This window comes from Anopheles darlingi, chromosome 2 (assembly GCF_943734745.1).
Source record: "Anopheles darlingi chromosome 2, idAnoDarlMG_H_01, whole genome shotgun sequence".
Lineage (NCBI taxonomy): Eukaryota > Metazoa > Arthropoda > Insecta > Diptera > Culicidae > Anopheles > Anopheles darlingi.
Genome location: NC_064874.1, coordinates 56,902,638 through 56,927,249, shown reverse-complemented (window position 1 = coordinate 56,927,249; position 24,612 = coordinate 56,902,638). Strand labels below are relative to the sequence as shown.

Below are 24,612 nucleotides of genomic sequence, written 5' to 3'. Positions count from 1 at the left end.
ACTGTCAGTCGCGCTAACAAAGCAAACGACAGATAGTAGACCTCGACGGACTGTAAGAAGCCACGTTAGCTCGAATGTATTGGAGGCAAATGTGATCCTGGGGCTGTAAAAACCTGGAAATCTCTTCAAAATACCAAAGAAGGACACTCGGAAAAGCCATTTTTCTCTTCTCGCACGACACTCTCACAAGCAGCAGCAGATGGAGGTGTGTTTGTGCTGTTCGTGAGCATCGTATTGCGCAAGTCCGTTCGTGGCCTTGTCTGGGGAGGGGTCCTTCAGGACACGTGCGGATGCGTCGTTGTCGCTCACGTGCCACGACCAACGCACACGCAGAGAGAGAGACTACAACATGTTCGCGGCCCACTTCGGCGCATTCGCCCACACCGCCCACAATCCGAGTATCGGTGGTTTGTATTGTCGCTTTTCCCCTCCCTGCTGCTGCTGCTACTGCTACTGCTACTACTACCCGCGTAAGGGTCGCGAAGAGCAAAGAAAGAATCCGAAAACCCTCACCCGAACCTCACGCGATGTGCGTATAGCAAAGACCACCCTCTACCACCTGGAAACCACCCTTTTTTACTGCTTCTGCTGCTGCTGGTGATGCTGCTGCTGCGGGTTGCTGGTGGTGATAAAAAAGTGGGTTCCAGGATGCCAGGGAATAATAGTTCCGTTTTGGCTGTTTCGGTTTGCGCTCGCATCGCTCGTGCTGCTGCTACTGGCGCTGGTGGTGCTACTGTGTTCTGATTCTTTGTACCAAGGCCTACAATAGAACGACTGATAAGGCGTCGAGGTGTGTGTGTTTGTGCGTAGTAGATGAGAACAAACCGGGTGGTCGTGATCGTGGCGAGTGCAAAAACCGAATCGCCAGCTCTCTTACTCTCGATGGTTCACTGGACAAGAGTTTTCCCTCGCGAATGCATTGTTTTCCCTGTTTTCAGCCAGACAACTATCCGGTCGAGTGATCCGAGGAACGATCGAAGACGGCGACGACGACCACGACTACGACTCAGTGCTCAGTGTGACCGTGTACGTGAATGAAAGTCAACCACAAATGACCGAGATATCGAGATCCGCGCGTCAGATCGTCGCAACGCATCAGTGAGTGTCCGCAGGTGGCAATGATGGTGGTGTGGGAATGAAAGTGAAAACAAAATCAACCCAAGTGATGAGAAGCTGTTCTCATTTGCTGCTTGGCCATGCCATGGCATGGTCAGGATACTAATTAACCGGGCACACGCACACACACACACACACACACACACCACTACATCGGTGACACCAAAAACCGGTTGCAGACGCTGCAGGACACCGACACCGAGAACGACGAACGGTGTGTTGTTGTGACCAATACCGTGAACTGCTGTGAAGAAGCGTGTCATCAACACACCGAACCGAGAGATAGTGTCCGAAGCAATGAGCGCGCAGCCGGCGCTCGTTGCGAGGGGTCGGTAAATCGGTTCTAATTAACCTCGACTGAAGACTTCTCTGTTTGTCTTGTCCTAGTCTGTGTGTCTGTTAGTCTATGTAACCGTCCTTGCAAGGTCAAGAGCTGGTAAATCTAATGATTTCCCAAGGCCTACAAAGAGACTGTGAGCAGAGAATGTTGTCGAATTCTCAGTAGTTGGATCTTAACGGAACAGAATCCTTCCGTTCGATTGCGTGCTGACAGTTATACCACATTGCTTTACATGCATGATTCGAAACGATCTTCCTTGCCAGCTGGAACATGTGTGTGTCTGTGTGTTGTGGTTGGAACAGCTGCCGTTTGATCTTTGCCGACATCGACGCTGTCTGTCGGATGATGTGTGATCACCGACGGCAATGTCGACCGCCGCGGAACTACCAAGAAACGTTTTGCAACTGGATGGATTGCATATTGTGGGCTGATGGTTTGATTGATTTTCAATCGAACACCGTTAGATGGTTAAAACAATCGCCACTTCGACTATATCGACTAAATCGACAAGTGAAGGACGTCACATAATATTCCCTTACTACTTCTCAAAATGGAACCGAGAGCCCCTCTCGGTGAACAACTCCCTTAACACCGTTAACCGCAGCTTCCGTCGGGGTTCTTGGGGTGGCCAATGGACCATGCCATACCGTTCGAAGTGGTTCGTTCAGACCGGACACTCTGTTCGGTGGACACTTTTCGCAGACAATTAATCCAATTCATTGATCGATGTTCACACCAGTGACCGGGTGGTGCGGTCTGGTGAGGAGCAGCATAATAATAATGCCGCTTCAACCTCAACATCCCCACCCTGTTCTGTCGGCCTTTAATTTATTTATAATTCTATAATGATACGATATCAATTAATTAATGTCTTCAAATGGATGGTTTAATTTTCATAATTGTATGTGTTCGTTTCCTCTCCTTCTATCTTGCGAGTCTCTGAATTTGTAATGCCGGTCAGTTTTCCCGTTTTGTGGTCCATCCTGGCTGTGACGTGTCGTGTGGTGTGTCGTTCAGTTCCCGGGTTCAGCCTTTTTTTTGCTCCCGAGGACTCCATCGTCGCCATATCGCTACGTTGCATCCGGAGCCTGCTTGGATTGAATCATTGTCATTGCTGGCGAGAACGTTTCCCTGGCCTGGCAACCAACCAGCCAGCCAGCCCCGGCCATGTTGCCATTGTCCATCTGTCGCACTTTTTGCGCTTGCGTTTCGATGCTCTGTCCCGAGGTGTTCCCGGTGTAAAGATTCTGCAAAATCCATTCCAGTCTGTGGTTGTAGTAGTGAGAAATGATATTTTGGGGCGCCACCGCTACTTCTACAACGAACGTCTTCTTGCAGGTCGAAGCACCGCTTTCTTCCGTTCCGGTGTTTGGGGACCATTTTCCCGACGGAGAACTCGCGCATGCCACGAACCTTCACCTTCTTTGATGAATTGAATAGCTTCGTTAAGCTAAAGCTCTTTAAAGCCACTTGTTTTTTGAGTTCTTTAAAATTTCATCCCAACATCTCCATGTTGAATAAAGTTCTTGAATGAGGAGAGAAGCGACAAAATGGGAGTATAGACTTTGGTCTCTTGCGGAGTCCGATAAGTCGCACCAACTGGCCCAGTATAGACCCCACTGGGTACACGTAATTTATGATTTTTAATTGACCACGTACACTACCGGCACCACCACTACGGGTCTTGCGACGAAGCGACTCTCTCCACGTGATGCACCTCTGGACAGAATAATTGATCAGCGGCATCAGAGACACACACACATTGAAAACGGGTTCCTGTAGCAGCCGCCGGATCGGAGTGCCTGCTGGGTGCAACCGCCTTTGATTTCCCCCCATTCGATCGGTTTTTGGACACTCCAGAGGAGCGAGAAAAGGAAGAGCAACAACTGGCATTGCGTTTGCGGAACAATTTACAAGTGTCATATCCCGCGTCGATCGCGTCTTCGATCGGTGGTGCGACAACGGAGACTCCGGGCCACATCTGGCGCCACCGTTGGTGTCAGTCGCGACAGTCCAGAGGAGGACGGGGACAGAGCTCTCTGCTCGGTCCTTACCGTGCCACAATCTTAATTGATTTAATCTTACGGTAAACGCTCTCGACACTCTCCTACTCTCTCTCTCGCTGGTAAACGCATTGGCGCCAGCGTTTTCCCCTCCACCCTTTGGTCCAGGTCCGGTTGCGAGGAAAAGCCAAGTTCCCTCGACACTGAGACATGCCAAGAGGTGCACTGACTGGCTGGCGTGCTCGCTGGTCTGCGCTTCGACGGAACGGAACGTGTCCATTCATTCATTAATGTCGCCCGCGGCACTCGCGGCAACTGCTGGAGCACCGGAAAATTTGCATGAAATTAGCATAAACGGTTTGAAGCGCAGAAGCAGAAGGAGGAGGAGAACCTCTCTTCACGACGACGGCACTGATCGCTCCTTGGACCCTCGGTTGGTAAACGCGCGTTGATGTGGCGTGAAGTTTGTCACTCGCCGTTGTGTGTGTGTGTGTGAGAATGGCTTCTTAATCGGAGGAGACGTGGAACGAAGAGATAATTCAATTACTACCACGGGCGAAGGGAGAGTTGGGAGCTAGATCGAGCGTGAGTTTGGGGTCGATTAGGGGCTCGGTTAAACATCGGTATTTAATATTAAATCCCTCGGTGCACGGTCCTTTATCGTGCTCACGAGACTAGATTAATGTCTCTCAAGAGTGACTCCCTCAGCAGAACGGTGGGAAGCAATGGAGTGGGCCACGCGAACATGCACTTGAACTAACCTTCCGCCGGCACGCAATTGACAAAACACCGTTTAACGCGCGACACTGATCGTACACCGGCGATACACCCGGCCATGGTTGTGGCCACTCTTGCATCGCGGTTCTCTTATCGTGCTTTCGAATGGAAGGTGCTTGGAAAAAGGGATTGACGATGCCGATGGCACGCCATGGCCATCGCGTACCGGAACACATCAAAGTCATTTGGCTGCGATTGTGCGCCAACCGTTGGATCACTTAGAAAGATGCTCCTTCTTCGAAGACACATGAAAGGATGGTAGAGCGGAGGGTTTGGGGGGGGGGGGAGGGAAATCGCATGCCAATTATCATCTCAATCGATGTCAAACTGCTTCGGACATCGGTATTGAAGCCATTGGCCCTTTAAAGGCTCCGCTTTGCGCCATTTTGTCCAACACCCGGGACCAGCAACCCCGGACCTCGGTTGCTAGCTCTTCTGCGGTTCGTCTGTCACATTCTCGTGGCCACAACCTGGTGCTGGCACCCTCGATCGATGGCGTGGTTCGATGAGAATTTTCGTTTTCGTCTTGGCATCGAGCATCGTGGAGTCGATCGATCAATCCCGATCCCGATCGCGGGTCGTTTCCGTTGCAGGTGTGGCAGGTCCAGGTCGAGAACCAGTCAGCCCGAGAGTCAACGAGCGGATGGACGGTGAATGCCTTTGCGTACGTCACGGCGGGAAAAGCCGCCATCAATCGCGTTTTTCCTTCCCGCGTGCCGCGTACCGTTTTGTGCATATTTGTGGATCCATTCAATGCATTCAATTGCAATGACAATCAACGAATGATTTATCTATTTTGTGTGTGTGTGTTTCTCAGCCAAGCCGAACCAAGCCCTTCCGTTGCCGTCATCGACAGACAGACACATCGACGGTATTGTGGTGAGCTTGATGTGGAAATGACACTCCAATAGGTTTGTCTGGGCGAAGGAAAATGAAACAGAGAGATTCGTTTCGTCGAAGCTAATGAGCAAAGAATTGAGAAGCTATACTGCTACAAATATGTGATACCAACCTATAAATTTATCAAAAACCTGACAGCGCTACATGGGACACTCATCATTTAACAAAAAAAAGTTGGTATATAAATTTTACGATAAACTCTACAAAACGAACATTTTTGCAGACACGCGTCTAAGAAATAGATACCATGACTGTATTTTTGTAACATTTTCCTCAAGCTATGACCTAATACTTAAAAAAAAGTTGAAGTTTTATATAACAAATACACATACAAATGACAAAATCGGCCCCAAATTTTTGTAATGTTTAGTTTAATGATGTGTGATCGTATTTATACCAAATAAAACACAATTTAACTTCACTTTACTCAATATTTTTCGTTTCACTATCCATCTGAATTAGAAACATTAAATGTATCCCAAGAAGTTATTAGAATGTACACGAAAGCCATACAAACATTTCAGAAGAATGGATATGACATCAATTTCATATTAACATCATTCTCGAAACCTTTCCCTATGAATTCCTATTTCCTTGAAATAGCTCCCAATTACTGTTTTAGAAGTATTTTCCCAGTTATAGAACAAGTCTAAAAATGGAGTAAAATCCAAGAAATGTTTAATCTGGATCGAATCAATTGAATACTGTTTTGGAAAAGTTCGATCTGAAGATGCTGTTGATGCACCTGTCATACCAGACATTCCTCTACAAAATACTCTTCTTCTTGTGAACAGATGAGCAGGAAACAGGCGATACACAACGAAAACTGGCGGCAAAACTGTCTGACCATGGACTAATATGTGTTTTCGTTTAGCATAATTGAAATTACCTCGCAGTGACACAGTTTAGTGATATTTAAAGAAGAAAACAAACAAACACAAAAGAAAAACGCCGACAAAAGGCAACGATCAAATAGTTTGCATCCCTGCACAAAAAAAAACCCACAACCGTGCACCCGTTCCTGGATGCACTTCCGGTATTTCGGACCTTCGCGATCCATCGAAAGCATCCATGGAACTTGTGGCCATCTTGTGATGAGTTGCGAACGAGCTGTTGTTTGATCGAACTGTGTGCGTGGTTCGAAAGGTTCCGAGTGCCGTTTGCCGTGTGTGTGTGTGTGTGTGGTGGGAATTGGAGACAGGAAACCGTGGCGTATAGACCGCAACGCAACGCACCAGAACCATGCTAAAGGATCTTATGGCGAGCGAAGCGATGGCACCGGAGAAATGTGCTGGCTGTGGCAGTCCCATCAGAGACCGGTATGTAACCGATCCCTGTTTTCGCAAATGATCGTAAATGACCTCTTTTCCCCTCTTCGTTGCTGCAATACTCCAGATACTACCTCCTCGTGGCGGACCGAGCGTGGCACAACCAGTGCCTCCGATGTTGCAAATGTCTGCACAACCTGGAAGCGGAGCTGAGCTGCTACTCGCGTGAAGGCAACATCTACTGCAAGGACGACTATTACCGGTAAGTGATGTGTCGAGGACAGTGAGGAGAGTGACAGAGAGTGGGAAAGAGAGAGCAGAAGTTTCCAATTTCCGGTGGCGGTGCCCCCCAGCTCATTATACGCGAGGTCAAAGCGGTATGCAGGTCGGTACTTGATGGGGTCTGCGTCTGTCAGACAAATATAACGTCGTTGCAGTGCTATTAATGAAGTACCACACACACACACGGAGACTCATTTACTGGTCAACCATTAGCTGCACGAGGCCAATACAATTATGAGTAATTACGATGCAAGGCAAATGTCCGCTCCGCAACGTTTCGATCGTTATTTCGATAAAATATTTAAATGTAACGGACACTGAAGAAAGAATTGAAGTATTCGAAAACATGAACTTCGTCGAACATGCGGACGGCGGAGAGTAATGAATGGTAACAATGAGAAGGATTTGCTGAGGTTGCGCATAAATGTTTAATACTGATCCTCAGTTTACCAGCATTTATCCAGGAGCACGTTCATGCCACCGAGATGAAGATGTCCCTAGAGAACGAGATAGGGAGAGAGAGTGAAGACCAAAATATACAAACCAACCGCACTTGGCCAACAGTCCTGTGGTACCTCGGTACCTTTCGTGCCTTTTCATTCAATCAGAACTTTGCTTGCCAAGCATAATGCTCTGACAACACAACACGGTCGTGTACCGTCCATTGACACAACTCATAAATTTATTCCAATGCAAATCACTCTGCTTACTCCGTACGAGCACAGGGTGTCCCAGAATAGATATCACTAAAGTGAAATTTTGTTCATTCCCGAGTTGATTTTTGCGTTGTATTACATTAATGCGCCGTTTCATGATTCTCCTTCTCAAATTATGGCTTCCGACACGTTTTAAAAGTCTTTTGTAGTCGATTTGTGAGTCAGCTGATACCAGGAAAACTTTTTGCATTCACTGGGTCATTTTACAGGCTGTAAAGATTTCGAAACAGTGAGAGTTTTGTTTCTGAAATCAATTTTAATGAAAGAGACCAAACGATTGCAAGTTTTTTTAACAAATGGTATCACTAGTATCTTGGTGAAAATTACCTGTTAAAATAATGATTTCTTTTAAAAATCACCATCATCAGGGTCTACAATCATATTGAAAATGGCAACACAATGTGGTGGGACACCCTGTACAATCTACAAAATTCGAAGCAGCACAAAAAATGGATTCGAGAAAATTAAATAGAAATCATTCGTGGAGCATTGTTTACCATCCGTCGTGTGCTACTGACTCTTTCATTCCATTCAATCAGCCTGTTCCCAAAGGGAAACAGAACGCCGAGGATAGGCAGAGAGAAGAAGAGCCGGTATCTTTATTATGTGCATTTCTTATTTGTTGCACTGCTTGTAGCGACAGGACAGAACCCGGGAACCAGCTTCTTTCTTCCGTTCGCCCAGGTGTATTCTGTGATCTGTGAACATGTTCAAGTGCTGCTTCTCCTTCGAGAGCGAGAAAGAGCTCTTCTTTTCATTGATTTTTCGGTTCTCGACCCCACAACGCAAGCGTACCAACACGAGACCAACCGTTGTCAGACCGGATTGATTGAATTCAGGCTGAAGGCTACCGCGGAGCCAGAAATGAGGAGAATGAAGCCAAAGCCCGTTCAGCAGCAGAGAAGTGGATACTTGAAAGCAGAGTATGCAGACGGACATTCGCTTTGAGCTCGATGAAGCAGAATCGAGAATTTCCAAGAGAAAAGATAGAAACCGGGATCAATCGCGACGAGGGTTTTATGTTGATTCCGGGAGTCCGGGAACAGGAAGTACACGAACACAAAGATCATTTGCAAACTTCATAAACCTTCCATGCGGAAAGGCATCAGAGCATCAGACACAATTCCAGTTTCCTAGAGAGCGACCAAACAACATGCAGATCGAAGCAACCCGGGCAGTCGCATCTCATGGAGACGCATGGTCGTTGACTGTTTTTTTGCTGGCTGTGAGGCCCACACAGGAAGGTGGCAACAATTTGCATTACCATTCGTAGCCGTGTGCAAAGCAAACGAAGCCGTGTAGGCGTCGGTGTTGGTAACGATTTGCACCGGAAACCTCGCTAGGGGATAGGGGATGATCGAGCGGCCACTCCTCCTCCTCTCAATCTCGCATTATTCATCGCTAACCGCTGAATGCAGACACGGATCCGGCATGCCCGGGCATGCATTGGCCACCGGAGCTACGGTCAGTGATGCTACCCTCTGTAGATGATGCTGGATGCTGCTTCGAAGGCCACCAGCGACTGCTTCGAAGATGTGTGACCCAGATATGAGGGTGGTACGTGACAAATAAGAGAAAAACTCGAAGAGACAGACAGACAGAAAGAGAAAAAGGGAAGGAGAAAGAGAGACACGGTCCATTGGTGGTCGCACACCAATTGCAAACCGACACGGAACTGCACGGAACGCGATGCTTCATCCACCGCAGAACGTCCTCTCGAGCGAGCTCCGGGCTAGAGTTGAGTCCGTAGAGGAACAGACGAACGCTGCCGGTGAGAGATGAGCCACCGGTGATATTCCGGAACTCCGCGAATGTCCCGAGACACGAGCAAACGGTAGCGAAGGGGATATGCAACCAACCAACGGGTTGCATATTAATCCCGCGTACGATTCTCGGAACAAGTGAGCCAGCCCCTGCATGATCACCAAAGGGGGGCCGTGGTCATGGCGGTGAATGTTGCCACCCAGGCTGTCCGAGGCCCGGACCACCAATGTGGGGAGGAGGCTTTAACGCTGCTGCCACTCCTGGACCATGCGGTGCACGTGCTTCACCGCCGGCCACTGATCGTCGTGCCGGTTGAGATTTCCATAAAATTGTCTTCGTTCCATGTGTATGTGTATGTGTATGTGTGTGTGTGGGAAGGGTGGGACTATGATGACGTGACCACCGTCGTCACCATTTCGTGCTCGGCATCCCGGGACTCCCGGGTGAATGGCGAAACATGGCCATTTAAATCATGCGACGAATAGTTGCCGTTACTCACGCAATCTGTCCTCCGCCGGCCGCGTAGAATGCACGCGGAACGTCAACAACTTGTTGAGAGAGTGTCGAGTGCGTCGTCGTCGCCGTTGTCTCCGTCTTCAGGGAGTGCTGAAACGTGCACGACCTTCTTCATCTCCTGCTGCTGCTGTTGTGGCTGCTGCTCAAAGGGACAATGACGCACGTCGCTTTTGAGATGGAAGTTTTATTTTTATTTGAAGAATCTTTTTGCAATAGAATGTTGAATGTGATCTCTGTTTAATTAGACATCACTTACTCCTCCAGGTACTGATAATGTGAAAGATTGGTTTTTAAAATATCCTCAGAACCAAGTTCTTGTAGCACATTTGTTTTTTATGTACAGTAATTAGTTTAGTAAGACAACTTCATAAGACATGAGTAGACCAACAAAATTTAACTCTCAACAAGTTGAAGCTCCTAAAAAAAATAATACTTCTTACAAATCGTATAGACTAATCGAATCCTACCGTAGATTCTTCTATCAAGTATATTTCTGGTCATACCTACAACGATTCCTCTGTACAACAGACCATCGAATTCTACTCACTGCATCAATATAGAACCGCATTTGGCTATTAATCAGTAACGTAAACTTGCTTCTAGACAAGCGCGAATGGGAAGGACATCGGTGCTTCTTGCGATTTTTTGTGTATACTGTAAGGTATTGTGGTGTACCAGAAAGAGTCAAATATGGTGTTTAAGATTTGATTATGTAGAGATTTAATTATGTACGGGGCTTTGAAGTTTTAATTGCAACTTCTAACGAGAGGTGCTGTAATAGTTGTTTGCTAACAGAAAATTCCTACACCATGCCAGGATTTGTCTAGAAAACAACAATTTTGGATTCATGAAACGATGGAGAGACAGGTTATCGTTAACTGCTGTCGGAAAATGATACTGAATCCGGTTGAATGAAACCTCGTACACCTTCTTTATGCTTCCAGTGTTCCATTCCGTCCATGTAACAACATCCAATCGAACAGAAGGTCGCAGTTCCTGTTTTTTTCACGACTTCAAAGCGATTGAAAACGATAATGCGACCAAGAAGACCAGCAGACAGAATGACAACACCACAGTTGTCTCGTCCAAACGGTTTCCACGATCCACTCGCATCGATCGTACATTTTTGGAGTTTCAAGACGGTTTGCAGCTTCTTCTGCAACTTCTACACATTCTGCAGCCATGTTATGCGACGTCGTAACGGTTTACTCGAGGACCTCGATCCAGTCCCTCTGTCCTCTGTCAGGAGTAACTGGAATGGAAGCTTGGAATAAATTTTTGGGGGAACAAATAAAATAAAATCGCTTGGAATGACATACCATCCTTCCCAAAAACCTGTCCTCTCAGCTGCCGGTCGATAATGGGTGGAGGATACTGTCGACTGTGGTCGTCGGGTTGCAGCGTCGAGTCAAATTTTATAGCGGGCTATAGTGGAATTATAGCGAGAAAAATGAAATAAAGTGCGCGGGCTTCCTCCGTTCCTGTGATCATCTTAGTGCCAAACCGATCGGAGGAAGCACGCTTTTTTAGCCTGCTCAGCGAAGCACGTTTAAAATTGGTTTCCCCCTTTCTTTGCCTAGATCCGAAATCTCGCCGCCGTGGCACCGGCGATACTAAAAAAGCTTGCTTAAAAAATAGTTTCTCGGAGAAACATTTTTATCATTTGCTTAGCTTCATTTTGTTCCTTTAGTGCGTGCGATAGCGGTATACCGTGTTTCGAGGAACTGCGCCTCGCAACGGAAATCGCGCGATAAAAGTGAACCGATAACGTTGTGATTAGTCGCTCTATTAGGAGCGAAAAATTTGTTTTTGCAAACATTTGACTTAAATTTGGTTTGCGAACATTTGAACTATACGCGAGTGCTTTCTTGTGAAGCGAAAATTTGGTTTCTTGTGAACTTGATCTCTGAGTTTTGATTCCCTGTGAACTTTAAACGCAAGTGAACAGACGCAGAGTGCGGAACTATGTCGCGTCCGGAAACGCCATCGCGTCTTAGTGAGGATGGCGCCCGCCATCACGAACCCGATAGGCCAGCGACCTATGATGACGTGCCATTGACCTCACGCGTGGGAGACGCGACGCGCGAATCGAGTGAAGTGCAACGGGAAATCGAGCGTATGCGTCGCCAGCTTGAGGAGCAGCGCAGGTGGCAGGATCTGCGATCCCGCAGCCCGGAATCGAGTTCGTCCACTTCGCACGCCGCACAACAAGCCTCCGCGGATGTGCGTAAGGAGTTGGAGGACCTCCGACGAATGCTAGAGGACCAAGAGCGGAGAAATCAGTATTTGCTCCGCAGCGGGGGCGATGAACGCCCGGTGAGGTCGTCGACCAGGCACGCTACCGCTTGGGACGAGTGGGGCGACCTCAGCCGGAGCCAAGTTGCTGCTCGACATGTTGCGGCCGGGAAATTACCACGATTTTCGGGAAATCCCGAAGATTGGGGAAATTTCAAATCTCGTTTCGATACGTCGACGAGAATGTGCGGCTACTCGGACGACGAGAACACGATACGACTTCAGGAAAGCTTATCAGGCCGGGCCCTGAAGGCAGTGCAGTGCCGTTTATATAACTCGGAGAACGTTCGTGAAGTCATGGAGACCCTCGAAAGGATGTTTGGTCAGCCGGAAACCATCATCGGCAACATTATACGGCAAATCAGGCAGGCGCCACTGCCAAAAATGGACCGGTTTCAATCCGTAATCGACTACGGTATCGCGGTAGAGGAGTTATGCGCCACCGTGCGGAGCAGCGGACTGCAAGAATACACATACAACGCAACGCTACTGCAAGAATTGGTGGATCGCCTTCCTCCCACACTTCGCCTAGAGTGGGGGCGACGCAAGACGACGCTATTACACGCCTGCTCCCTAAAACACTTCGGAGCCTGGATGAAGGAGACCACGGATGCCGCCATCGCCGTGACTCCACCAGTGCAATGCAATGCTCGCGAAAATGGACGTGTGCTTACTCACCACGAGTCAAATGACGATCGAGGGCACACAGATACATGCCTGGTATGCGAAAGGTTTTCTTGCGAGAAAGGGCCCAGGTGCGACAAATTCGTCTCCTGCAGCGTTAGCGATCGCTGGGACCTTATTCGCCAACACAAACTCTGCCGAACGTGCCTATATAAACACAGTGGAAAGTGCCGCAAGGACGACAAGTGCACGATTAACGACTGTGGCCGATTTCACCACGCTCTACTACACGACACTCGCGGTACGGACACTCGTGGTACGGACACTCGCGGGACGAACGCGGCCACACACACCCACACTAGCGACCCGAGAACGTTATTGCGTTACGTACCCGTAACTCTACACGGACATAACGGAGCTACGGTACGGACGTACGCCTTACTCGATGAAGGTTCATCGGTAACGCTGATTGATCGCGCATTGATTGATGAGTTGAAGCTGCAAGGGCGACCAAGCCCAATGTGTCTCACCTGGACCGGAGACCTGTCGCGCAACGAGAATGACTCGGTAACGGTGACGCTGGGTATCTCAGGCGCAGGCAAGAACGCACGCATCTATGAAATACCACTAGCAAGAAGTATTAAGAAACTGAGTCTACAAGAGCAGACCCTCGACGCCCAAGAAATGTGTAATGAATACGAGCACCTCTGCAATGTGAAGGCGGACAGTTATGTGAAGGCGCGGCCCCGGATCCTGATCGGGATAGATAACTACCATTTGACTTATCCGCAAAAGGTCACGGAAGGAAGAGTCGGGGAGCCTATTGCGACAAAAACCCGCCTTGGGTGGGTCATCAGTGGCAACCGTGATGGCGCGCTGCTCCCCGATGCGCCGCCGTTAAGTAATGTGCACGAGAGCCGTTGTGAAGAGTTCACCACTGCAGCCGACGACGCCATGCACATATGTCCTACGGCTTTAAATGACAACCACCAACCGAAGGAATTATTTCCTTCTTCGGAGAATGAGAGGGCGCTAGCCATCCTTCAGTCGTCCACGAAGCTTACGGACGGCCGATTCGAGACCGCCCCGCTATGGCGATCAGATGAAGCGACCCTACCCAACAATCGCGAGATAGCGATTAAACGACTCGAGTGCTTAGAGAAAAGGATGCGGCGAGAACCTATGCTAGGTTTAGCCGTTAATGAGAAGATTAGGGACCTCGTGAAAGGCTACGTGCGCATGCGTACACCGGAGGCGTTGCGCGGGGAGATATCGCTACACCGACAATGGTACCTCCCAACCTTCACCGTTACGAGCCAACACAAGCAGGGAGGTTTTGAGCTACATAACTGGCTGTCTAACTCTCCCGCGTTCACCTCCGCCCTCAACGGCCACGCCAATGCTGCCCAGCAAAAGGCAATCGACGGGAGCCCGGAGTCGAGCTCCGATAAGATCCTTGCGACGTGGTGGGACCGAAGCCACGACACATTTGGTTTCAAACTCAACAGTCGACATAAAGAGGAAATGCTGAGGCTGGAGAGTCTACTTACAAAGCGGCAATTACTCAGCATGCTGATGAGCCTGTACAACCCACTCGGACTCATCGCCGGATATCTGCTGTACCTGAAAGTCCTACTGCAGGACGTTTGGCGAGCCGGGACAGGATGCGATGAGCCAATCCCGACCCTGCTGCAAACTCGGTGGAACAGGTGGCGTTATGGGCTGTCGTCGATCGAAAAAATCAGAATTCCGCGGTGTTATCGTCTCCATACCCGTACAACATATCGCGACATCCAACTATATATATTCGTCGACGCCGGAAAGGACGGATACGCAGCGGCCGCGTATTTGCGATTCTCTCACGAAACTTGCGTAGAAGTATCGCTAGTAGGCACCAAGGCGAGGGTGGCGCCGCTGAAATACGTGTCGGTGGTCAGGCTCGAACTCCAGGCCGCCGTACTCGGCGCTAGGCTAGCCAAGACGATCGAGGACGGTCATTGTGTTCCCGTGAATCGGAAATATCCGTGGACTGATTCTCGCGACGTTATGTGCTGGCTTAACGCGGACCACCGTAGGTACAGCGACTTCGTTGCGCTGTGCGTCGGAGAGGTGCTCGACTTGACCGCGATCGAAAACTGGCGATGGGTGGCCGACGAATGCACGAAATGGAGCAACCTAGAACAACACCTTCAGATGGACAGATGGCTGGGTGGCCCCGCCTTCCTACGCGAAAAGGAAGACCGATGGCCAACATCAGCAATGCCAGCAACCGCCACCAGTGAAGAGATGTCACAGCATGGCGGGACGCATGTTACACGAGATCCGTTAAAGCAATGGGAACGCTTCTCAAAGTGGTCACGACTGCTACGAGCGACCGCGTACGTATGTCGATGCGTACACAACGCGAAAAGGTCTGCGCGACGCGCCACAGGGCCCTCTTCTTCACACAAGCTAAAAGAAGCAAGGACCTTTAACTCTCCAAACGAGATCTGGAGCGATCTGGCGAATAATTTTGTCGGCGCCAGTAAAGAGCTCGCCGCGGCGGAAAAACAGGTTGATTGCTGTGCGGCCACTTACACATGTGCCGCTGGACAGGGACGACGACGCCACACTCACACCAAATCATTTCCTCCTGGGCTCGTCTTCCGGCGTAAAGCCACTAACACTGCCAGGCGAGGCCCCACCGAACCTGAAAAAACACCTGGAAAGCGGCACAACAACTGAACGATAGGATATGGAAGCGATGGGTCCGAACATACCTGCCGACCGTGAGGAAACTGTCCAAATGGTTCGACCACGTTCGCCCGATAAAGGTTGGCGAGCCCGTCCTGATAGTAGACGAAAACTATCCCAGAAACTGCTGGCCGCGTGGGATCGTGGTTGAAGTAATCGAATCGCGTGACGGAATAGTGCGGAAGGCAACAGTAAAGACGACAAAGGGAACTCATCTACCTCCGACCTCTTACGAAGCTGGTGGTACTCGCCGTTGCACCAAAGGACGTGCAGCAGCCGGATCATTCGGACGACTGAGCGCCAGCGGCACCGGGGGGACTGTCGACTGTGGTCGTCGGGTTGCAGCGTCGAGTCAAATTTTATAGCGGGCTATAGTGGAATTATAGCGAGAAAAATGAAATAAAGTGCGCGGGCTTCCTCCGTTCCTGTGATCATCTTAGTGCCAAACCGATCGGAGGAAGCACGCTTTTTTAGCCTGCTCAGCGAAGCACGTTTAAAATTGGTTTCCCCCTTTCTTTGCCTAGATCCGAAATCTCGCCGCCGTGGCACCGGCGATAGATACATAAACATAAAGAGAGACGGCGAGCTCTGAAACGATGGAGTAAAGGATGCTGGCCTTACTCGTTGGGCCTTGAAAAGCATTTCCAATACTAACGCTCAATACAAGAAACAGAGAGAGAGAGAGAGATCCAGCGTGGAACATAAACGAAACAACAAACAGCGACCATACGACAGCTTTATGGATTCCAAGAAGTTTTCACCAAACTCCGGGCTTCGGGCTTCGGACTTCTGCGAACCATCGAACCGAATCGTTGGGTCCATCGAATGTCTTCGTATTTCCTGTGACTCGCTGGGCCTGCAGCACAGGTTTTGGGAGCACAGGAAAGCATTGAAGATGTTTGCTGTCATCGCGACATTGTGCGGTTGTGGATTGCAATCGCGACAAAACGTTTTCATTGCCATCACGGGGCAGTAGTTTCTGCTCGAATGTCCCAGTCCGGTGATCGGAAGTGATTGCAGCCCAAGCACTGCACCCAAACGACCACGACGACGACGACGACGACGACGTTTGACTTTTTGTCTTCATTTCCTTTCGCCACCGCATGTGCGACAAAATGGCGCACTGATCGTCCACTTGCCCGAATACCGACCAGAAATCGATAGAAGCTCATTGCATTTTCGAGGAACGTGGCTCCAATCCTCTCCGCGGGACCAAAACACGGATGCACGTTCGATCCGCTTGTCCTCGGTAGGCATTGTGCCCAAAAAGGTAATATCTGGTTGCGGTAAAAGTCCGTTACTGGCAACAGCAGACGGTCCACTGGGGACCATTGTTTGCAAAGCGGTTTGCAGCAGCTTGAACTACTTGTCTCTCGGTGGTGAACGGTCGAGAATGTTCCGCAGCAGCACCAGCAGCCGGACACGGACAATGCGACCGTCGAAGACATCGAGGAGATATACGAGGATAAAGATGCGAAAAGTGTCGTTAGGAGTGGAGAGATACAATGGGGAAATTTTTCGAAGAAATCGCCACGAAACAAAAAACAAGACGCACGATGCTGATAGCACGAGTCTGCCCATCATTTGTGTGTGTGTGTGTATCGGAGAGCAGTCGAGGGATATATCAGCTGGAAAACGGGTTCAAGTAAACGGCTCATGTTCGATGGTTGACTTCTTCGCTTCCCAATGAATCGGCAATGAATCGCATGCGCATGATTTATCGTGAATTTTGCTTCACTTGATTCAACTTTTTTTTTCCTGTGTCGAAAAGGGATTCTTCCATTCCATTCCATTTTGTGTGTCTTCTGTGCCCAATACCTCAAGGGCATCGGCGAAAAACGAGGGAAACGGAGTCACTCCATTCCGCGAAAGAAATCCACATCTCAGGTTTGTCTCTGCGGATCGTGCATGGCGCGCAGGTCACGTTTATGTTCGCCATCGCTGGTCCCGGTGCTGTTTCGATGCCTCCAAAACAGACCGTAAAAGGACACATGAATCATTCGTCATGGATATATGGTTTGGTGGACTAAAATGAGGATCTCATTGCGTGGCATGAAGAGGGTATGCAATGCAGTTGGCTTCCGGGGCAGAAGAACGGGCCAGAGTTTTGCGTCAGTCAGTCAGTTACGTCCGTAAGGCCACAGTTTTGCCGGGTGGTCGTGGTCATATATTCTTCCACACTTTCTAACCGAATCATGTCCTTTTTTGGGGATGAAGCTGCTACCTGGTAGGAAACCGGTAGGAGAGTTAACGGTAAAATTATTTTGGAAGCCAGCATTGCACACAAAAACAAGAAAAAGATGACCAGAAACCGGGACAGGTTCGTGATGATTCAACGGTTTCTCGAGAAGTCATTTCGCGGGGTTTTTACGCCAGTGCCAAAGGCATGAAAATGCCATGATACTATCGGCAATACACACCAGCAATAGCAGATGAGTTCACTTCAAATGTTTATGTTTTACTAGCATAAAAACAAAATGAAAGAGCTTCTATTACAAATATAATCGATTATATTACTGATAAATCGAAACAGAAATAGTTCGTTATCGAAAGTAGAAAGTAGTAATATTGTTCAACAAAATGCTCTTTCATATAGTTCGGTTTACATAGTCAGTTATTAATGAGATGTCGTAAACCTGTAGTGTCGGGAGTATATAATGAAATTCAATGAATGTTCATGTTCAGGGCTCGATTTTTATATTGTCTATTAAAACGCTAGGAAAGGGAATCTCATTTTATATGGTAAACTATTCCTGCCTGTAAAGTAATTAACTTTCTTTTAATAAAAGGCAAGTACTGACAGCAGCATCCGTACCAACATCCTTCTACACACCTACCTACCTTCTCCTCCTCCGGGGCTTCAATCATCGCCCCAGCAACAGCAGCAACAGCAGCAGTCGACAGCGCCACAACTCGAAGCACTCGATCCGGGTACTGCGTCGCTGCGTCTCGGTAAGTCTCGGCCACCAGCACGAATTGTGTCTTATCGTCTCACTTGCCCTTGCGTTCCGCTTTCCCAGCAACCCCACGTGGTGCTCCCACGGTGTTCAGATTTCAGGACGTGCACCACACGCTGGAAGGTGTTCCTGTTTAAGGGGCCATTTTGCATTGTTGTCGTGGCAACCACACCAGACGATGTGTACTTAAAAGTACGCAAAACAGAGGACGACGTGACTTTTGCGCATGATGCTTTTTGAATGATAAGCCGCTCTCTCTCTCTCTGGAGCAGAGTGTTGGCAGAGGGTTCTCCTCCGCTTGATGACGATTTCGTTCGTCGTTCGTTTCGTCGTTCGAGTTCGTGTTTAACAAATAAACGCGTCCAAGAGGGCCATGCGAAAGGGCCGAGTGTGAATATTGAGGGTGAGAGTTCGGAGTTCGAGATCGAGGAACGTGTGCCAAGTTAAAAAATGAGTCATTTGGTCTTGGGACAACAGGCCGGAAGGACGGTGTGGCCACTACACGCACAATACGCTTCCTGGGTGGCGCCAATCCTCCTGGGAGGCAATCAAGAACGGGACGCAAGAAGCGTGGTCTGCACCGACCACGGGGATTGGCATTTCAATCACGTGTCAAGCGTCGATCTTCCTCCAATCCTATCCTATCGGAGACCGCTTATGTGGTCCCAGGGTCTGTTTCCCGTGAGTTTCCGTGGGCAGCCGGACCACCGGACCAGAAGACACGCACCGGATGTTGCATGTGCAGCTGCACGCATCATCGCCAATTAGAAATGGTCTCCATGTCCATTTCCTAAACGGCGCGCTATGCCACCCAGGTTGGTCCCCGGGAGATACGCCGTGCCGAGCGGTGACCGGTTTATCCGCGACTCCTACCATCAAGAAACCATCGAGTGGTTGCTCCTTGGAGGATTCACTTAGTTAAGTTGTAAGATAACGCTGCAGCCGTTCGCGATAAGGTGCGATGCTCCTGCTTCTTGGCCCTTACCGTCCGGCCGGTCAGCTGGTACGATTCATCCGGTCCCCTCTTTTGGCCATTAAGCACACGGACGCTACCTGCACGCGTCATCTGGGCGATCGATGCGCCCCACAATTACTGTTATTATTTCCATTAGATCGATCTGCGAATGATCATAACGCTTACCTTTAATGCCAGGCGTGAGTCTGCTGCGCTCTTCAAAATAATGAAAAGCCTGGCCAGGAGGGGTGGGGTGGGGGGGACACTCGCTACCCGTTTTACCGAGCTTACCGTGGGGATTGATTTGTTTTTCACGATCTCGGGAGACTCTTGGGCGATCCGGTCACTTCGATAACCGCCACGATGCAGAGTAATTGGTTCTCTATTGTCTCTCATCCTTCGATCCGGCCTGGTCTGGTCCCCTCGCGGATTGCATCTGGCCAATTATGAGCTACCCTCGAGGTCAGGATCCACGGCAAGCCACGAACCACGAATTATGGTTGACTCGAGGTTCTCTCCAAGTCCCAGAACGTTGCGAGCGCCAGCGCTCCAAACACTCGCGTGTGCCTTCGACCATCTAAGTAGGCTCTGTCTGATGAGCCCTTCTTGGATCAAGATCCCTCACGACGACTCACACGAATGCACAACCGAAAAATGTCTCGAGGCTCCTGGTTCGAGCTTCAAGCGGCGTCATTAAATTTAAATAAATCACTCATCACTTCCTATTATGCTAATGATTTGAACGACGTATGTGTGTGCGTGTGTGTGGCGCCCAAAAGCGGTAATTAGTACCGGGTGCAGCCGCCGGAACAACCGCCCCGGTGTGTGTGTGTGTGTGTGTTTAGACCTTTGCGTAAGGGCAGTGCGTCTGCATTGTTTCCGGGGCGCGCCGATTGCCGTTTGCCAATTATTCGAAAAGGGATCGTTCGTTGATGCGAAAGCGTCTGTAAATGAGCTGCCCTTTTGCGTGACACACACACAGTGAGCGAGCGAGCGAGCGACTGACACGTCATTCCCGGAAGGCATCAGGAAGCGCAAAAAGGTGATTCCGAAGAAGCTGCTACCGGCACGAAAAGTGAATCACGCGGAAGCCTTTTCCGGGAAGGCAGAGGACAACCACACCATACAGCACCGCGATCGTCGTCTTCGTCTGGAGCAGCATCTCACGGATGGAAAGATGGCGAGAGGTGGGCGTCAAGACACGAACCTCTCTTCGGTAGCACGTCAGTCGTGAAATGGTCATCATTCGCGCTCATCTCCATCATCATCTTCATCGGCGTCATCATCATGGTCATAAGAGAAATGGGTAGATCGTGCCAAAGTTACGAGCCTCCAACCACCACCACCAGTGCCGCCACCACCATGGTTACATCTTCATTAAAAGAAGATCATAAAGGGTGTCTCTATTAAAAATTCCATTTTTCTATACTAGAATTGTATAAAATATTATTGTATTCTATACGATCTATGCGCACTGTAGACGTGTTAAGATCACTCGTAGACAAAAGGAATCGAAATCTCATGTAATTCTTGTATCTGTTTGTCAAGAATTGCTTACTTAAAGCAACGTCTAGAGATAGGTTGTAGCGCCATTTGATTACTGTATGGTAAGTTGTGCGAACTCTGTGTGAAATCGGTTTGAAAAGAGAATCGTTTAAATGCATTCTTGATTCGTTAACAACTTAAATCAATAAGTTAAGGTCTTATTGAATAAGAAACCTATTTGACAAAGATATTTTCTCGTTTTTTCATACTCAAAGAGAAATAATGCATAAAGACGGTTAACATATCAAGTGATTTTGTTTGTTGGCGTTTAAATCGTACAAGATAAATCCTTTGGGATTTAAGGGTAAACAGCCGAAAGTGGCTTTGAAGATCAATAAAAGCGTTTTCCTTTTTTATGGGCCACCCTGTAAATTATAAGATGGTGGTCCGTTTGTAATAACCGGAACTCCATGCTAGGTTGACCAAGATTCTCAAGACCAAGAGTGAATTTCTTTGAGAAATGCCAACTCATTCCCTAAAGACCTTTGGTTCGGTGTGAATTCGCAGAGAGAGATTCGAAGAGAATGCAGTGTTCCAACCGGTTGGCCACCGAAAGGGCGAATAGAAGCACTAATACGATGCTTATCATTAGCATTTGCAGGCATTTGTCCGACACTCGCGAACGCGATCATAACGAAGTGAGTTGCAGAGCATTTTGGATTTGCATTCAAGTTACGCGAAGAGAGACACGAAACCAACCAACCAACCAACAAACCAACCAACCAACCAACTAATCATCACAAAAGCTAACGAAGTCGAGTGCCGGTGTCGATGCATAGCAGCATCATCAGCAGAGGTGCAAGGGCGCGGCAATCGGTCGGTTGTTGCTGTTGTTGTTGACTGTAATCAGCAGTAGGTGTGGTGTGTGGGGTGTGTTCCTGGGGATTTTTCCACGAAAGAGGTCCACTTCCAGGATGCTAGGCTGCAAACTGTGGGTCCACACTACCCCGCCATGACGGTGATCATGTCTCTTGCCACAACAGCAACAGCAGACAGAGCATAACAACGCTAATTTCGGATAAATATGATCACGGGTCTCTCCCAGCGGTCTCAAGGGGTCTACCAGGGAGCTGACCCAGACCAGACCGGTTGACTAGCGTGCGTGGTGTGGTGCCGAAGACTCGTTGCAGCGTTGATGCAGATTGGCTGCAATGGCAATGGCGAACACAAAAAAAAACACCACGCTTGTGCCCAGCCAATCAATGCAAATCGGCCACCTCTTGATGCTCCGTGGCTGGGCCACCGTTTTGTGCCTCAGCACCCCTCCTATGCCAGGGGCAGAAACAGCAAAAAATAAGATTGGCTTTCCGAGAACCAGTGCAGCAGCAGCAACAGCAGCAGCAGCATAACAACAAAAACCTCCATCGAGATCTCACTCCATGTGCCCCACAGAGAGAGAGGTCTGCAATTTGTGCTCCGAAAAAGGGGTGTTGAAGGGGCAGAGGGAGGTGTTCTAGGGTGTGACTGTTGCTTCTCATCGGGCGGCTCATCATCATGCTGCCGGTGCAACAATTTCGTATGTAAACTATGCACTCGAGCACCGAGCCAGAAGAAGAGGAGCACATTAACGTGCAGCGAAAAATAAAACAATGCTGACTGCTGCTGCTCGTCGATCTCTCGTGCATCTAGCTGGATGGAGCAGCAAGCTTCCAACAATTAAAAGCAAATAACTGAACAAATAACCGCGCGGAGGGGCGTCTGGTGAAAGCGCAGCTCAAGTGGGTGACGAGCGACGCCGCAAACAGCAAACACCACCGCTTCATTTCCATACATTTTCCACGCGCTAATCAGCAATTATTGAGCTGAAAACTGAAACGAATGCTGACGAGGTGGGTGAGGGCTTTCGATGGTGGAAAATTATGCCAGACACTCGGGCACCGCATGAATGTATCGTTTTGTTTTCCACTTCGTGCTTCATGTTAATGCGACGGATGAAGAACCCAGAAAAGCAAGAGTGACGGCGAGTGGTTTGACTTTTCCATTTTCTATTTTCTTTCGACTTATTACCTTAGATCTGCTGCACAAAGATTTGAGCGTAAATAGCTTGGATTTATCGACGTACGATGGTAGCCAGTCCCCTGGGTCTGGTGGTACGCTTACACCGAACTGTCGTACCAAGCGGATGCGGACGTCCTTCAAGCACCACCAGCTGCGAACGATGAAGTCGTACTTTGCCATCAACCAGAACCCGGACGCGAAGGATCTGAAGCAGCTAGCTCAGAAGACGGGTCTCTCGAAGCGGGTATTACAGGTGAGCGAGGGTGGCTGTCAGTTTCCTAAGAAGCAATAACAAGCAGCGGATCTAAATAGTTTCTAAAAGAGTCAGTAAGCGACAGAAACTTTGCAGCTAAGAACTATCGAAATGAAAATGCATTGCTGTTGCTATCGTGTGGTTCTGATGGAAAAAATAATTTGACATTTCAACTCTCAATCATGCATTGTGTCATATAAATCTACGTTTTATTTTGTTCATTTGTTTATTTCGTTAATAGAGCAATGGCACGCCGACGATCGTTACAACTGAAAATATAGCACAGCAGGAACATAAGTTAGATAATGAAGCAAATAGTAACAACAGGTCTTTTAAGCTCTTATATGTCTAATCTGTTGCTCAATTTCTCTCAGCTCATTATTATTCAATTCTTATGCGGAACGACCGCGAACAAGCGGAAACTTTGTATGACCTAATAAAAAGAGGAAAGAAAAGTTGCTATCGCGTCAAGGCGTTTGAAATATAATTTCATTAGTCGCTAAATGATTGGCAGTCATCCAACTGTTTCCAAACAGTGAAAGTTACTTTCGCAAAGGCTGGAGATGCGTTTGCTATCAACTTTAACTGCAATTTTCAAAAACATATCAACAAAGATTTTACAAAGACAAAGAACATATCAACAAAGACAGTTGCAATTACAGTTATTACCGTATGCAAACACCTAAAAAAGGATAGAAATAATAATTGCAATGCGCCAAATTATAGCAGCACAATGATTACTAAAAGTGAAATTAGCTGGTATTGGGGCTTATAGGTACCAATGCAATACATCAACCTTCATTAACGGTAAACTGTCGTTGACTTGGTGCTAACTATCATTTTGTGTCTTGTCATTTTTGGTCCCGCGATATCGGAATGCAATATTTCTTTGGAACTGCAGGACGGCATTACGGCAGGAAAGTCTCAGAGCATCATTAACACACTATTTCAACATCCGTTCTTCTCCTTCCTCAGGTCTGGTTTCAAAATGCGCGCGCCAAATGGCGACGGAATGTGATGCGCCAGGACGGGGTCATGGGCAATCCGGGCCAAACGCTGACCGGACTACCGTCGATAGCGACCGCTACGCTGCACCATCACACTGGCGGCAACCCGAACGATGGCGTACATGACCTCTCCTCGACGCAGGTCCTCGAGGAGATGCACAACATGACGTTCGCCGAGCTCTACTGACACAATCTGATGATCAAGAACATGATCCTATCGAATGTGATAAAGCTGTCGCGTGTAACGGAAATTTCTTTATGTTGGGGAATTCATATAAAATCCCACCGCTGTCACCACGTTGTAACGGGATTTCTTCCCGGAGTTAGAAACTTAGCGTGGCAGAACCGCTGTCACCACGTTGTAACGGAAATTTGGCGGGGCAGAACCGCTGTCACCAATAATGCTTAAAGAAATGACGAAGTTGACACTGGAAATCTAGTTTCAAAACTGAGCCCACTAACTGAACTGGACTGACTGAGCTTCACAAAGGGACTGGCCGACTCAACTGACTGAGCTTCATAGAGAGACTGCCCTTGTTTATTCTTATTCTAACTATTTTTAT

General features: G+C 48.6%; 1 protein-coding gene across 1 annotated transcript; it reads left to right on the top strand.

The window, feature by feature from the left end:
- Positions 1-6,086: 6,086 nt before the first annotated feature.
- On the top strand, positions 6,087-24,236 carry LOC125959366 (LIM/homeobox protein Lhx2-like). The gene is made up of 6 exons (XM_049692186.1): positions 6,087-6,455; positions 6,532-6,666; positions 18,124-18,286; positions 19,404-19,446; positions 22,804-23,042; positions 24,018-24,236. Exons 1-6 carry the CDS (start codon positions 6,379-6,381, stop codon positions 24,234-24,236), a joined length of 876 nt encoding a protein of 291 aa, XP_049548143.1. The 5' UTR covers positions 6,087-6,378.
- Positions 24,237-24,612: the final 376 nt, after the last annotated feature.

Bases quoted from the DNA above. Each gene is read 5' to 3' on its own strand.
- LOC125959366 (XM_049692186.1), top strand. From the start codon at position 6,379: ATGCTAAAGGATCTTATGGCGAGCGAAGCGATGGCACCGGAGAAATGT. The intron at 6,456-6,531 runs GTATGTAACCGA...GCAATACTCCAG, and splicing joins GGCAGTCCCATCAGAGACCG to ATACTACCTCCTCGTGGCGG. The intron at 6,667-18,123 runs GTAAGTGATGTG...TTTTAATAAAAG, and splicing joins TGCAAGGACGACTATTACCG to GCAAGTACTGACAGCAGCAT.